This window comes from Pagrus pagrus, assembly GCF_965226575.1.
Source record: "Pagrus pagrus genome assembly, chromosome: 8".
NCBI lineage: Eukaryota > Metazoa > Chordata > Actinopteri > Spariformes > Sparidae > Pagrus > Pagrus pagrus.
The window spans coordinates 15,081,847-15,095,492 of record NC_140192.1 but is presented as its reverse complement, the minus strand read 5'-3'; the positions used below and the strand labels follow the sequence as shown (position 1 = coordinate 15,095,492).

Below are 13,646 nucleotides of genomic sequence, written 5' to 3'. Positions count from 1 at the left end.
ATCATATTAGTCATTTTTATGTAACATTGTGTGGCAATGACAACTGAGTCAGCGGCCAGCTGAGCCCAGAGGAATGTAACTGATAGCGTAAACACTGAATTTTATGGATCAGTGGAAAAGTGGATCAGTCACGTCATGGCTCATACCCCATCCAATTAATAAAATCAGGATATTAGACTGCTGAATCCCCATTCAGTACCATGATGTCTGTTACAGAGGCACACATGAGACCAAACAAACCAGTAATCAGTTAATAAACTGAACAATCTAAACAGCCTCTAAGCCCTGATTGCAAATATCACTGACTATTTTCTCTTGTTTTCTTCCTTTCAGCACGAGTAGGGGCCTGCGGTGGAAACTATTCCTCCCCGTCAGGAGTGATATACTCCCCCGACTTCCCCGACAAGTATGGGGCTGGCCGTGTTTGCTACTGGACTGTCCAGGTCCCTGGATCCTCCGCCATCCTCTTCAACTTCACCTTCTTCGACATCTCTGACCAGACGGACATGGTTGAGCTCCTGGACGGCTACACCAACCAGGTGGTGGCGCGCTTCGACTGGCGCAGCCCGCCGCGCGAGCTGGTGAACGTCACGGGCGACTTCGTCATATTGTACTTCTACTCGGACCGCACCAACCAGGCCCAAGGATTTGCTCTGCTTTACCAAGGTGGGACTTCGCTTGCATGAGAGAGTTTCTAGCTTTGCATCTAGAGAAGAATGGTTGTTTAAAATGTGTCGAATCCTACGACAGACTACCACTTCTAATGTTTGCATTGAGTTCTGGCAAACATCCGGAGCTACGGTGCCACTTTAACCCACCAAGAGTCACATTTGCATGATCAGGTGTGGGGTGGTAACTCGCTGGCCCCATGATGGAGTTAGCAGCACACCACTGGCAGGCCCTTTTCTCTTTTCATTTGCTAGTCAATGTCTCACAGCCCGGAGTGATGCTGCATATTTAAATAATGTTTTGTTTTTCCAAGAACTCACTCTCTTATCAAGCTGCAGCAGGCTGCTTTGCTTCACCAGCGTGTGCTCCTCTGTGAATTGCACAGCAAGTTTTGATGCCGCCTACATACAAATTACTGTGACACTCGCGCCCTCTGATTGCGTGATGTCACTCGCAGAGGGTAGAAGACCTCACAGCAAACTCTCTTTATCTAAGGTGGAAAAAAGAAAATCTTCCCTCTCTTGAGTCAGTTTTTGCATGAATTGCCTGAATGCACCAAAAATGATATTATAGATTAATTTCTTCAGGCACACCCTCATATAATTCACTGCAGGTGACATTCAAGCTTGCTGCTCGCTACACTGGGGGGCAATCCGTCCCCGCTCCTACCTCTCTGCCTCCATTTGTAATGCTCTGTCATTTTTCTTGCCTGGCGGAGTTACAGTAAAAACAATATTCGAAGGTCAAAATCCTCCAACCTCTAGACAGGCACAATCCTCCCTGCTCACATCTTGGTTCTTGTTTTGCACGAGGCATCGTGTAGCCAAGAAATGGAGTCTGAGACATGATATGAGAAAAGGTCACCTCCTGAAGTAATGAGTTTTTCACGGCAAGATAGAGGGAAAAATACATAGCGACTCAGGTACAAAAACAGAAAGAGAAAGACAACGGTCGAAATGAGTATCAGCACTAAATACATCTACAATCTCCTCTGTGGCAGGCTGAGCGGTCGAAACGGTAATTTCAGGATAAACGCTCTCAGATGACGATGGCAGAGCGTTTCAGCTGAGCCCGGGTTTGAAGGGTGGTATTTTGTTTGCAAATGGGGAACATGTGGGAAGTTTTGGGAACATCACAGTCAGGTTGAGCCATTATATGAAAAGGAAAAAAGAAATCCCACGCTGCTTTAACATCCAACCACCATTCATGGAAGAGTGGAGCAGGACTGGATCAAATAGTGTTTAGAGGGAGTTCTGGGTGTTTGATTTAACCTGCGTGGGGCACAACAAATTAACTAACTAAAAAAACCACATGTGTTTTTTTCACAAACTCAAAATCTTGGGACAGCAAACAAAAAACAAAAGTCAGAAATGAATTTCAGGACTTCTAATATGCTTAACTATGGCAGAAACATAGGGGTCCTGAAGTTAAGACGGACATGCACACGGGAGCTAATTTTCGGCTCGGGATGTTTTGTGAATGTGGCTGCAAGCTTATAATTATATTCAAGTGTGATCACCAATATCTCTATTATGTCTGCTTGCTACTCACTTGGAGACAAATCTGATTTGTGGATGACTACAATCACAGAGTCACCGCTGATAGAAGTTTCTCTTCACCAAACCTCACTGCAAATTAAGAAAAATAATAAATGAGTCTGGTGAAACGCATAAATATCAGCATGACACATTCCACAGCTTGTTTTTCAGAAGCAGTGTCTCGGAAGTAGGAGGAGAAAATGCTTCAAATCACACAGTGATTTTAAATAAATCTCATCTATGTTTAGGAGACGTAAATGAAAGGCAGAGGAGATCTTATTTAGGATATTGCTTTCCTCCGGGAACACATAAATGAGTTGAAATAGTCCACGCTCTCTGGCACTGTTGTTTTATGAAGCTAACTCTGCCCATCTGGTGCTGTAAGCAGGTTAAAACAAACAGAATTTATTGCAAACACTTTTTGAATCATGTCCTGGGCGGACAGAAAAAGCTCTCAACACCACATGTTTACAGCACTCTTGAGTGTTTTTGCAAAGTCGATCCGTTGCTTAACGAGCGCTGTTAGTATTACATATTCACTCATGACTCTGCTGTATGTACTTTCAACAACATGATCGACATGGTGTATCCTCTTACTGCGTGCTTGCTGCCACAGCCCAGTTTGCCCACAGGAATAATTAAAGGGGTGTTAAATGATATGTGTGCTCAACTTGTAGGAATTACAAAAACATGGCAGACCTTTTCCTCTTCTGTGTCTCCAGCACAGGACACAGCACTCGCCACTTCTCGCCCTGGGTGCCATGAAAGCCTTTTATAGTCACATTTTCAAGAGGCGATGTGTCACATTACAGAGAACTATCACAGTATTCCAGTTAGCACAAGGCAATATGGGTTAAAAAAAGTAATATTAGCACCAAGATTAATAAGAAGACAGAAATAATTAACAACTAAGATTGAGAAATTATTTATACACTGCAAGATGTACAAAATAAATAATATATTCGCCTGAATAATGAAGACAACGTTTGGTTTGCCTCTTCCATTTTCCCTAACCTTATTTCCACCCTTTTCCTTTGGCTGTGTTCTTTAAGTATATAACTTAATAATATAATAGTATAATAATATCTAACATTTCTGCATTAAAATGTCTAAAAACAACTAGACCATTGTCATATATTTTGTTGAGTTGTGTATTAACACAATCCTAAATGTTTCCATCAGTGTTTAAACCCGGAGTAATATGTAATTTTATTCAAGGTAGCGGTGCGTTTCATTCGGGCACCTGTCGGTCTCACCTCCAGGAGAGAGTCAGAGAGTGAGCCGGGAAGCCGGCGAACATGACTTAACATAACAAGACCAAAACTCCTCCATCAACATTTCTGTCACGTAGTCACAAGTCTCGTAGATGGATTTTCCGCAGAAATGGTGGCTGTTTAACAGTGAAGACAGCAGCTCTCATGATCAATACTTACTTCTTTTGTTTAATTTTGAATGAGTGGCTGAAATCACATAACGCACCTTTAATATTCATCTGTAATTACATGCAAATATGGGAAGCTGTGTGACTTACTGTCCACAAATAATAGTGATATATAAGGTACATTTTATATTAACAATTGAATGACATGAGTACTTGTATGTCAAAGGGGTTCGTTTATAGAAATGAACCTCAAGAACCCAACTCTGCTCTTTGGGGTATTTTTAGCACATTGTTTTGGTTTTGTGGCCCACCACTCTCATCTGTGTTCTGTTGTTGTTTTCAGTGAATTAAACTCCCTGTACACGCCACCAAATGGTAGACAGACGAAGTCAACGATTAGCTGATAAACATATTCAAGTATTTAGCTGCTAAAGAGCCACATTTTTTGTAGGAGGAGACCAAAAACAGAGCTAAAAGACAGTGAATATTGGACCAAATGAAAATAAGCAATCGTTCTATTGTAAAGAAGAATATCCAGCTGTCTTTGAACCTGCCTAAATCAGTCCTTATTCTTGTTTCTTAAGCACTGAGAAGCCAGGACACCAGAACAATGGAGGCTGAAGGAGATAGCGAGGAAGACGTTTCCAGCACAGCGGGGCCCCAGCTAGCTGCTGGCGTCACAGAGAGATCCAACAGCACCTCGAACGGACGTTCCTCCCAGATCCTCTACGTGATCACGTCCAGCCCCGGTAAACCGGAGCACAACATGCCAGGTCAGTGGGCTGGACGCGGCGAGACCACCGGCCACAGCGCTAGTATGTCAAACCCATTATAAACTGCACCTACAGCACCTCTATCTACCTCTGCGGGACGTTTCTTGGCTAGAGCTCCCATTTAGCATGACCTGGTTTCTCTGAAAGTATTAAAATCAACACAGTTTGATGAGAGGCTTCTGGAAGCTTCGGCCCAGAGTGGCTTCCTATGATCACACACAGAAGTAATGCTACGTGATGCTTGTTTTTTCCTGTCAGTGATTCATAACTGAACTTACTTTGGGTCTCCCTGCTGATCACAATCAGGCCTCTTGTGAAAGCTCCGCAGGGTGGACTGACGTTCTCTCAGCTTTTTTTACTTCACTCAAATATTATTCTTTCCAAACTCTGAGCGCACTGTCTCACAGGGCTATCTGATGTATTTCCCAACCAGAGGAAAACAGATGTGCAATGATAATGCATCAATATTTCTTGACAAATCGCTGGCTGAACACTGCTAACAGGTGCACCAGCAGTGCTTGAGTAATAATTCTTTCCTTGCTAATCCTTTCAGTCTGCTTCAGTTTGTTTTCATTACCGTGATTCGGTGTCTGATGTCTTGTTACTGTGTTGCTCCCTCTCTGTAGTGTGGACCATTTACGCTCTGGCTGCTCTCCTCATACTGACAGTCATAGCCATGGTGGCAAAGCTGCTGCTGCACATCACAGTCAAGTAAGTGAGAGGATAGTGAAGGCGTGCATGGTCAACCAAGCATCAAATGTCAGAGCAGCGTTCTGTAGAATTATGCTTATGTTTGAAAAGAGGCAAGAACAAGACAACGTTCACTTGTTTAAAGTCCCAAAGTGCTGATTTTTTTATGTGATTTTAAGCATTTTAGAAACGTACAAATTGGAGTTGCGTTCAGCCACTTCAGGATTAGCATTCCTGTCTGTCACAGTGTTGTTTCTGATGCTACCACAAGAAATTGCCAGAAACTTTCAAATCGTACACAGGGGAAATTCAGAGCAGCATCCCAGACAAAACTTTTCTATTGACCAATTTAAGTTTGTTTCAACGTTTTCTTCAAGCGGAACATTTATTTCTTTTTTCTTAAGTGATAATGAGAAGGTCTATAATTCCTCATCTTTATTTATTTCAAATTTACTCAAAATGTATAATATAATACAAGGAAGTGTCAGAGGTGTTATTGATATCATTCAGCCACTAAATGCATTGCATTCACGTCACAACACCGCTGCTGTTTGAATCATCTGCCCCCTCAAGTGGTTGCCAGTTTGTGCACTGTTAGCTAATGTTGCTAACGCTACCTAGCTAAGATTAATGTTGCTTATGCTAGCTAACGTTAATGTTAACCTTGCTAATGCTAGCTAATATTAATGTTGCTAATGCTAGCTAGCAAACGCTGAGGCAGTCTAGTATAGACATAAAAAGTTATCAATATTAGGCTACCTTAAAGTTGCTCCAAAGCCAAGTTTTGATGCTTGATTATTGATAAAATACTAAAGGGAGTTGAATTTTTTGCCAAACAACATAATTTAAAAAAAAATATTTAGCACAACCTATGTTACCAACTTAGGTAACAGATTTAACGTGAATAAAGATATCTAGATTAGAAATATTTCAATTCTGGCCATCAATAGTGGTAGAAGTAGTGCAATAAATGTGATATCAAGTGGAAGATAATTACAGCTATACAATCTGTCAAGTATCAAGCAGGCATGTAAGGGAAAGCCACATTAGGGATACACAGTATGACACCCTTTCTTGATCACCTTCTTTCTTCCCTCATTCCCGTCCTCACTGTATTTTCCTCTCCTCCTCATTTTCCCTCTCAGGTCTCCTAACATCCCAACGGTCAGCGCTTCAGACAGCTGCAGCCAGAGCACGGCATCCTCCGAGCCTTGGATCATCCTGTACCGACCCTCAACCATCTCCCTCTTCAAGAAGAAGCTAAAGAACCACCACGGCGACCTCAGCCCCCTGGTGGGCAACTAGCGCCACTGCTGCGCTCCACTGTTAACCAAACGCTACCGCCACCCACAACTACTCTGTACAAGGGCCGTCAGATGCCAGGACCTCAGACAATGAAACTCTATGAGGCGTTATGCTAACAAGCCAACAACTGAGTGGCTAATGACAACTGAGTGAGTGACTGCTACTAAACGGCCCATGGGCCAAAGTGGCTGGGCCCTCCCTTCCTGCTCAGCTCCGAGGAGGAGGAGGAGGACAGGCAGGGCTGTCAGTGACCTCAGTGTGGGAGAGGAGAGCAAAGGATTAGATGGAGGAAGATCTGCAGCTCGGACAAAGATTCAAGGACGCTTTTAACATGCGGGCAGCTTCTCTGGTTCAGCGAGGCTCCACTTTCATCACCCACGGATGTCCCTAACAATCAATATACCTCCAGAAAACCCTTCCAGACTGCATCCTCACCTGTGAAAACACAACATTAGCCGGGTGCAGAATAACGGCTAGCTTCACTGTCTGTGTTCAGTTTCGGAAACAGGGAGGTTTACTTCCTCCTGGTGCTTCCAAATGGCAACCAAATCTTCATCAGTACCAAGGCAAGGATGAAGATACAACAGTTTTGTATAACTCTTCTAACTGCCTCATTTGGACGATGAACACATGCAGCCAAAAAACAGAATCCTCCCATCCAAAGAGTTGTGTATTTATTTGTCTTTTTGGTTCCATATGCAAAGTTTCTATTTGATGTGTTTTACGTGACAGCTAGCTTTCTGAGGAGAGGGGAACAGGACGCGGAGACGTCACGCAGAAGGTAGATATCGCAGCACTTAGGGAATGAATCACTCGACGTAAAATGGAAAGATCACAGAGAAAACAGAGCGCGCTCGCCCACTCGTTCACTCACGTGGATCTGGGTGGAGAGAAGTGGCAGCGTCGTTCACCGGGGGGGAGGCTGGGTGGTGCAGTTTGTAGACAAACTGCCATTTAGGGAGGCTTGGGAAGATCTGAGGGCTTTTTCTGCTCGGTTGTGGGTGGGAGTCTTTCCGGTTTGATGGTGTTCAAGTGCCTTAAGGATCTCCTCTTCCCTTGTCTCAGATTCCTCACATCTGTTTCTTTCACGAAGCGGACCCTCACAAGAGACTGCACTTCTTGAAAATCAGTGAGGACGTGAAGAGTTTCAGTCCCAAAAAGGGTTTCCACCACTTAAATGTAAAGTTAGAAAATGATGCCACATCTTGTACAGTGACTGAAAGCATTACATATTAGTCTTTTTACACATACACTCAACTGAACACCTCTCCAGACTGGATCTTTTACATTTTTGTTACATGATGGGACATTTTTTTTGAACACGTAACCTTTTGGATTAGAACTCTTCATGTAGTAACGGACAAGGCTTCAAAAGAAATGTTTGTTTTCCATTTCTATGTGTGCTCTTATGTGTCTGGTCTTGGACATTTACTGAACATATTGTTCGCATTAAGTTGTCTTTTGATTACAGGGTGGGATGAATATTGTTGTATATTATGTAATTCAGTGTGGGAACGATGATATTTATGTCCGCTCTTTAATTTTGCGACTCTGCAAAGCGTTTGAGAGACTCATCAAAGTGCTTTTTGTACTTATTCGTCAATTTAGCTAAAAGGTGGAATGCTTTTTTTTTTCTGCTCTCTTCAGACGGCAGTAAATTGCTTGAATTTCACAAGATTCTGCAGACCTGGAAGCTTTTACTTGTCACCTCGATTTCTGGCAAAATGTTGAGCGCAAACAATACTCCGAGGCAGAATTATAACCAAAGTGGTACTATGCACAAGCTGACAGCTGTGATGGTTTTCTGTGCATTGCTATGACATTTAAACTACATGTGAAAGGTCAAAGTCTATTAGTCCGCTATTGGCATAGTAATGGGCCTTTCCTGTCATGGGACTTAGATTTCATCTCTGCAGATGGTCACCCTGAAAATCTTTTAATCACTGACAGGATTAATAAAGAAGATGCACTTAGATTGGTTTCTACTTAGAAGACAGAACAGTACTTATTCATTTTTGCATTCAGTTTCAGCAAAAGAAAAAAAACGATGTACTTTGTGCAGCATCCTGAGCACTTGATTATATTTTACGCATGATGCGGCCTCACAGTGACATTCAAGTCATGGATTTGTAGTTTCTCAAGAATCCGACTCATAAAAAGACGCTCTTTCCCAATCAGAAATCAAAAATGTGACTCTGTGCTATATTCTTGCCTGTCTGCTCAACTGTAACTCATCTTAATTATTGCAAGACAAGAGCACATGCCCCTGGGTCTGTGATGTTCAGAGCAGACCATGCGTAGAGAGAGGGAGAAAGAAGAGCCTGGATGTGAGAGAGCGATGGGAAATTAATGTGCGTTCAAATCAAACACAAGCTAACCAAATCTGACAGTTAAAATCTAACAAGGCCATATTTGTTTGGATAGCCCGGTGAATTATGCAAACTCCCGTTTTCTGTCCCCGTCCTCCGCTCAATCAGAAAATTCCACGCTATCTTCTGTGCGGCGGAAACAGTCTTTTCCCAAACTGTGGTGGATGTGAATGTCCTGTAGTGCTCAATGGTGTGAAACAACACCAGAAGCCCTGTGGGAAACGATCTGGAGGGGCCAAAACATCGTTTCCATGAAATTGTAAATAGCAAAATAGTGAAATGTTTAATTTATACAGTAAATTATTGTTATTTTGTATGTGAATGGGATATAATCTATCTTTTGTATAAGTGAAGTACCTTTGTAGTTTTATTTAATGTGTCCAGGTTGCAAAATAAACACTGTATGCATGTTTCTTACAATCCCGTTTTGTTGTGTCTTCTTAATAAAACACCATTTATTCCATAATCGCTCACAGTATCACGTACCCCAGTGGCTGAGAAGCATATGGGCCACAAAACCTGGATCAAGCTAATCCCATTCACTTTTCCATTTGAAACAGAGTCAGGCTTCAGTGGTTGCATGGCGGTACATCTGCACCCACTCTCCCCCTTTTTTTTTCTGTGGAGCTAAATACTTATCAGATATGTGAAATGACTCCCAGACTGCTTGGAGATGCACACACACGTAGGGAGGATTTGGAGAGCCATGTGTAACCTATTGGTTCCCCTCCGGGATGAGGTCAAGCATGCAACCTGCACATTTTAGAGGGAAACAGCAGGAGCTCAGCTTTACAACTGGAACAACATGAAAAAAAAACACAAACATGGAAGGACATGTAACAGGCTGGAACAGTTGGGGTATATGCAGTGATGATTTGTTAATTTCTGAAAGGTTCTGTGTTTCTTTCAGCTAGTGCTCATTCTGAAACTGTCGGAGGGCTTGTTTTGTTTCAGAGAAACTCAGCAGCAGCGCTCAGTATTTGCTGGCAAGACAACTGCAGCTCCAGAGAGAAGCAAAATAATTGCTCTCAAACCGGCTCGTATGGAAGTGCATTTGCATCAGTGAGAGCTCATTATTAAAGGTGCACTATGTAGTTTTGGAAAAGAAATACTCAGCAAATTCAGAAAGGTAATATTTACAATATTAAAGCAACATCATGTATCTTTTTTTTTTTTTAACCTTAAAATAACAGCTTAAGATCATGTTGATGGTACAAGTGTCTTGTGTGGCATTTCACAAAAAATGCCAATTTCTATATAATGTTACTTTCATAAGGTCATAAACAAGCGATTCTCAGAACAGTTTGATGCTGGAAAGGTGGCTACTAGAAAGGTTTTACAAGTATAAACAAAGTGAAACAGCAGGAACTTTCACTTGCATTCACTTTATTCAGTCATGAAAATCAATCACTGTAGATTTTCCCCCCAAAACTACATACTGCGCCTTTAAAGGAATCAAGGAAACACATCTTGCAAGACTCCCTAAAATCCTGAATCAAGGTACCTGTGAACCTCTGGTGCTTCTGACTGAACCATATTTTACAGTAAAAACCTTTGAGCAGAACTTGTTTAATATAATAATTTCGTTGATTTCCTGCATGCCGGTGCCCCACCGCATGCAGCTGGTGTCCCTGCAATCTTTTTCGCCCATGCCCCTGAAACATCCTGAGTCTGCCACTGGCCTTCTGGCTTTGTTTGTGGCCCTCTTCCTCTCTCGCTGAATGATATAATCAGTAATACTGATCACAAACACAGTATAGAAAAGTCTGCTCGCTGTAATTATTAGACCATCCATTGCTCTGTTCTCTTTACATCTCTAATGCTTCATAGTTTACCAAATGTTATCTTTAATTCATCATATTATATATTAACATACGTTATTCTGCAGCTATACTCAAAAATGAGTTTTTTTCAGTGTGATATCACATTATGGGAACTCCAGCGTCCCTCCAATCACAGGTGCTGCAGCAGCCAAAGCTGGACAGCAAAATATTCAGGAAATGCCCACATCAGGATCACCACACCCAGCCTGGTGTTACTGTGGTGAACTAAGTATAAGTTTTGGTCTACACCAAGAAACAAGAGGCCATGCAAGGCAGTAATCCACGCAATGATCTTCAGTACCGAGGACAGTGCATGACTGTCAGCAGTCCAACCTGTGTTGTCAACTTATCCTTTACTCTAAGATTAAAAGTTTTGCGGCCACAGCTCAATAACAAAAACTGGACTAAAACTACCAACAGCAAAGCAAATCGAAAGAGCCCTCTAAGCGGTACCAGACAGGTATCATCGGAGGAACACAGGGATGATAGAAAAGGGAGGAAGGTCCTACAGGAAAACAGCAGATGCGTAACCCACTGCATGACATTAAAGACAATATCCAAAACACATCCACTGCCTTACAGAGTACAGAGTGTTTTATATTAGAAATTGTTTCATCTTCTATCAGAAACACACACCTTCCAGTACACGGACCAGCAAAATGTGGCTGATCCTCTTCCTCCCTCTACTGGTGACACAATGTCTGGAAACATGTCCTCATTGAAGACCCTAAATGATGATTCTTGGTACAAATGCTTTCCCTTTTTTTGCCTGCCAGGGAAATAAAATCATCTTTATTGACCACAAACAGCCAGAAATGTTACTATTATTGAATTCATTATTTAATTCAAGAGGTTTTTTAAGGCTCCCATTATAAGTTCTGTCATTCATGCAACCAGTAAGAAATCGTACTGGGCTTCTACACACCCTCCCGTTGACCCCCCTATTTTTATTTTTTTCCACAATAGCAATTGTGTAGCTGTAACATTAATCCTTATAGACTCAGAGCCTTTACACCACTCCTCTGGGTCCCTGTGAAAGAGCCTCGGCCTGCGGACCCCCCTCCAGTCAACCTTCCCATGTCCAAGGAAAAGGGAACGATGTAAGCCGATGCCTCTGAACCCGAGTTGACCAGTAATTGAGGCAACAATGGGACAATGCATCGCAGTGTCTGGTTACTGTCAGAACGAGAAAGTGAGAAGAAAGGAAGACAATACCTGCCACTTTCTGCACTCAGGGTACTGAAGTCAGGTAGATTAGGAGAGAGGTAAAAAAAAAAGAAAAGAGCTGGTCTCCCTTGATAGATTTGGAAAAGCAGTGTGTGAAAGAGGTTTACTGGCTGTGCACGAACTTGTCTGTTTTGATCCGCCTTGCTCTGTAATATTGTCTCTGACCCGGGTGCAATTAAGGAACTCTCATGCCCTTCAGTGGTTTTGAGTGCATGCATTGGCCTGTTTAATGCTGGAGATTTTCCTTCTATTATTGTAGCTTAATGCTGCTGAAAGCTGTTTACATACGCTACTTTTTCACCACTGCCTCGAGGACTGTTGATTAGTGCTGAAAATAATCATTTAGATCACAGTGTTATCAGTCAAGTCATTTACCATGCAAACACGTTCATGTAAATTCCCTCCCTCTTGTAAGTTGGATAGGCTGTAGCTCAGATGGTCGAGCTCAGATGGTCGACTCTAATATAAATGGCAATAAAAGAGGTGAATGATTATGAATTTTCAATAGTCTTATGTGGGGGTTTTCGTGAGAATGTGGATGTTTCATATCAATTGTTTGTTTGCAGTTTCCACAGTTATTGTGTGTCATGCACTGTGGGACTCGCATCTGGTCTTCACTCGGTCTCGCCCTGCTTCGGTCTCGGTCTTGGTCATGACTTGGTGGTCTTGATTACCATGCTGGCTCCTACTGTTCATAAGTGACTCTGAGCAAGAAAATGAACCTCAAATTCTTCCCAAAATGTATGTATTTTTGACAAAATGTCTAAACTAATTTAATCAATTAATCAAATAAATCAATTAATCAATAAAGATTATCCTGTGAGCTAAAAGAATAGTTACCATGGTGGTCTGACTCATGACCCTTGAAGGGCTCCAGGCTGAGTTTTCATAATGGTTACACTGGTGTGCCTAACTTTTCATTTAGGGGGAACCCCTTAATTCTCACTTTTGAAAGACAGTTAGGTTTTAAAAAAAGAGATGAATTGCTGGTAATTGAATGCTGCTGAGACAGTCTCAAAGGCTGACATGGATACTTTTGTCACTTTTCCAAATGTTGAGTTCCAGAGTATTTAAAGACCTCTAGCGTCGTCCTCGTATCACTCCTGGTGCACAACCTACTACATGTGCATGATGTCACCAACATTATTGAATGTACAGTATGTATACAGGATGTGACTGCATGGACACATTTTACTTCCTGTAAACGCCACAAGATGGAGACAAAGAAGACATTTTGTTCACAGCCTGCTCATTTTGAACTCTGAACATTTTATTTCCACTTTCTGTCACTTATTGACATGAATATTATTGTTAGCTGCACAGGTTGATCAACAGAAGTATCTGTATTAGTACAGTTTTTCTTTCCTCCCACCAAACACTTTACACACAAACATCTCACTGTTAAACTACAATCAGTGACATCATCATGAGCGGCAGCAGCAGCAGTGTGACTGATTGCCCTTGAAGATGTCAAGTGGTGTAACCACAACAAAAGGAGAAGTATTAAATATTTCTTTCCACCTAGAGTGTATGCAACTGTACTTATAAAAACAGCTACTTAATTTTAAAATATCACATGAAAATAGATTTTATTAGGATTATTTTAAATTACAATTGTATGCGTTTTTGTAATATAGAGCAGGACAAATGCTGATAACGCTTTGCGTTTTCTAAATAATATTTGACAAATTATGTATAAACTGTTTAAAAATATGTTAATACATTGCAATAGAGGATTACATCTTATTCCACATGAATTTTCCTGTATATTATAATATTTTTTATGAAAAATACTGGTCATACCAATTGACACAAACCAGTTACACCACCTGACTATGTTGCTTCTACAGTCAAAGGCCATTGTTTGTTGA

General features: G+C 41.7%; 1 protein-coding gene across 2 annotated transcripts in view; it reads left to right on the top strand.

Annotated features, from left to right (window-relative positions):
* Positions 1–9,135, top strand: part of kremen1 (kringle containing transmembrane protein 1) — a 56,120-nt gene extending 46,985 nt beyond the window's left edge. Inside the window, exons 6-9 of one of the 2 annotated variants that reach the window (XM_084358797.1) lie at positions 334–666; positions 4,173–4,361; positions 4,988–5,072; positions 6,197–9,135. In XM_084358797.1, coding sequence (XP_084214923.1) covers positions 334–666; positions 4,173–4,361; positions 4,988–5,072; positions 6,197–6,356 — 767 coding nt within the window. In that variant the 3' untranslated portion in view covers positions 6,357–9,135. Of the gene's footprint in view, positions 1–333; positions 667–4,172; positions 4,404–4,987; positions 5,073–6,196 lie in introns of both variants that reach the window. The other variant, XM_084358796.1, reaches the window with a different exon arrangement.
* Positions 9,136–13,646: the final 4,511 nt, after the last annotated feature.